The sequence below is a fragment of the Galeopterus variegatus genome, unplaced genomic scaffold (assembly GCF_000696425.1).
Source record: "Galeopterus variegatus unplaced genomic scaffold, G_variegatus-3.0.2 Scaffold897, whole genome shotgun sequence".
Classification (NCBI taxonomy): Eukaryota; Metazoa; Chordata; class Mammalia; order Dermoptera; family Cynocephalidae; genus Galeopterus; species Galeopterus variegatus.
In genome coordinates this window covers 447470-449489 of record NW_007727008.1, presented here as the reverse complement: position 1 = coordinate 449489, position 2020 = coordinate 447470, and the positions used below count along the sequence as shown (strand labels likewise).

Genomic DNA, 2020 nt, shown 5'->3' with positions numbered 1-2020 from the left:
CTGGGCTAGTTATGTAGTTTCTTTAAGCTTGAGTTCCTTCATCTGTAAAATTAGGATAGTAGTACCTACTTCACAGGGATGTAATGCAAGTTTTAAATAATGTCTAGAAAAAAATCATCCACAATCCCTCAGGTATAGGAAGGAGTCCCTCAGCTAATACTGTACAATTATTACTGTAGTGAAAATAAAAGCAACTAATTTCCGTTTATTACAGCTTTCATGGAACTGGGTACAAAATGTTGCATGTTGACTGTTGTTGTTACTTAATATAAATTATCTCTGGATTCATATGCCAACCTTATATTGGGCTGAGCAGGTTTTATTACTATAGCACCATTTTTAATGTTCTGTTTGTAAATATAATTTCTGTACCATATACTATGCAGGAATCCTATATTAAATGCAGTTCAAATAGAGCAATCTTATACAGTATCTCCCACATTAAGTCACCATGTTTTCTTTTTTTAGATTACATATTTCTTTCAATGGTGTCAAATAAGTATTAAATATATTCTCTGCTATCCAAATAAAGCATCTATGGATTATTTTTTAAAAATTTATTTAAAAACTTTTCATTATCATTGAAGAAGGGAATCTGGAGACTATAGGGTGAAAGTAATGAGAGCTTATTTTTCATACATACATCTGCAACAGAGACAATCACCACAGAGTCCTTCTCTTCTGAAAGAGTCATCCTGGAGAGAAGAGAGGTCAACGTCTGCTTCAGGTAAGTATGATTTCCTCTGTTAACAGTGGGAATCCCCAGTGCAAAAGAAGCTGCAGACATAGGAGTACGGTGGCATCATTTCAAACCACACGAAATATAATTTAGCATTAATGTTATGCTTATACCTATGTGTGGCCTAGTCTTATGATCATAAAAAGAGTGTTTGAAACTGTACTACAAAAATAATTCAAANGTGGCCTAGTCTTATGATCATAAAAAGAGTGTTTGAAACTGTACTACAAAAATAATTCAAACTATGTTAATTTTTTATCACATATTTCATTTTCTGTTTGAAGAAATCCTAATTTACAGTGGACAGTTAGTAAATGCATTAAACAGACTCTATGATGGTCTCTTGATGGAGAATTTTGCTATAGTGAAAACAAAACAAACCACCTTCTATTTGTTATAGCCTTCATCTAACTGAGTTTAAAATGTCACATATAAGCTGATTCTCTTCTTCCTAGAGACACTGGAACCCAAAACAGAAAAAAACCCTATGAAATATTTTCATCTGTTAGAAAAATGAATGAAGTAATTTCTAAATGACTTGATGGAATGAATCCATGCCCCTAAGTGATTTTTTATTGCCCAATAATATCTGAAGCAGTAGGGAATATAGGTCCCATGTTATCTGCTCAAACTCAGTCTTGGCTGCACCAGTGCCTGGCTGTAGGAGCTTAGGTAAGATAACACATCCTCTGAAGCCTGAATTTCCTCACTTTAAGACAGACATAAGACTGACAAAATGGCTAAGTGAGGAACTCAGAAAATCCTCTTCCTAAATAGCGGTGATAGAACTGACTGAAAAAAAGAAATTTTTGTCAAAACAATCATTTCAGGGCCCTGGTATAAAATAAAGTGAGAAGTGTTTGTAAGAAAAACCACTGAACCAAATTTGGTAAGAACAGTAGGAACCAGTATTTCCCTGATTACTACTGAATTTGAGCATATGTTCATATGTTTATTGACTTTTGGATGTTCTCTTTTGTGAAATCCTTGTTTAAGCTCTTGCTTATTTCTCTATTAAGTTGTCTGAATTTTTCTTATTAATTTTTTGATGCTCTTTATATATTCTCAATACAAGCCCTTTGTTGTTATATTTGTTACAAATATCATCTCCCATTCCGGGTTCCTGCTATGGATTGATTGAATTGTGTCCCCCAAAGTTCATATATTGGAAGCTTAATCCCCATTGTAACTTGTTGAGGGTGGAAAATCCTGTTATCATAATTGAAAGGTGGGGCCTTGAAGAGGTGATTAAGTTGATGGTTTAATGGTGGTTGTGGGCAT

At 33.9% G+C, this 2020-nt stretch overlaps 1 protein-coding gene across 1 annotated transcript in view; it reads right to left on the bottom strand.

The window, feature by feature from the left end:
• MGAT4D (MGAT4 family, member D) overlaps positions 1 to 2020 on the bottom strand; it is a 51792-nt gene that overhangs the window by 24904 nt on the left and 24868 nt on the right. The window contains exon 4 of the mRNA XM_008573283.1: positions 644 to 777. Within this exon, the coding sequence (XP_008571505.1) occupies positions 644 to 777 (134 nt within the window). The remainder of the gene's footprint in view (positions 1 to 643; positions 778 to 2020) is intronic.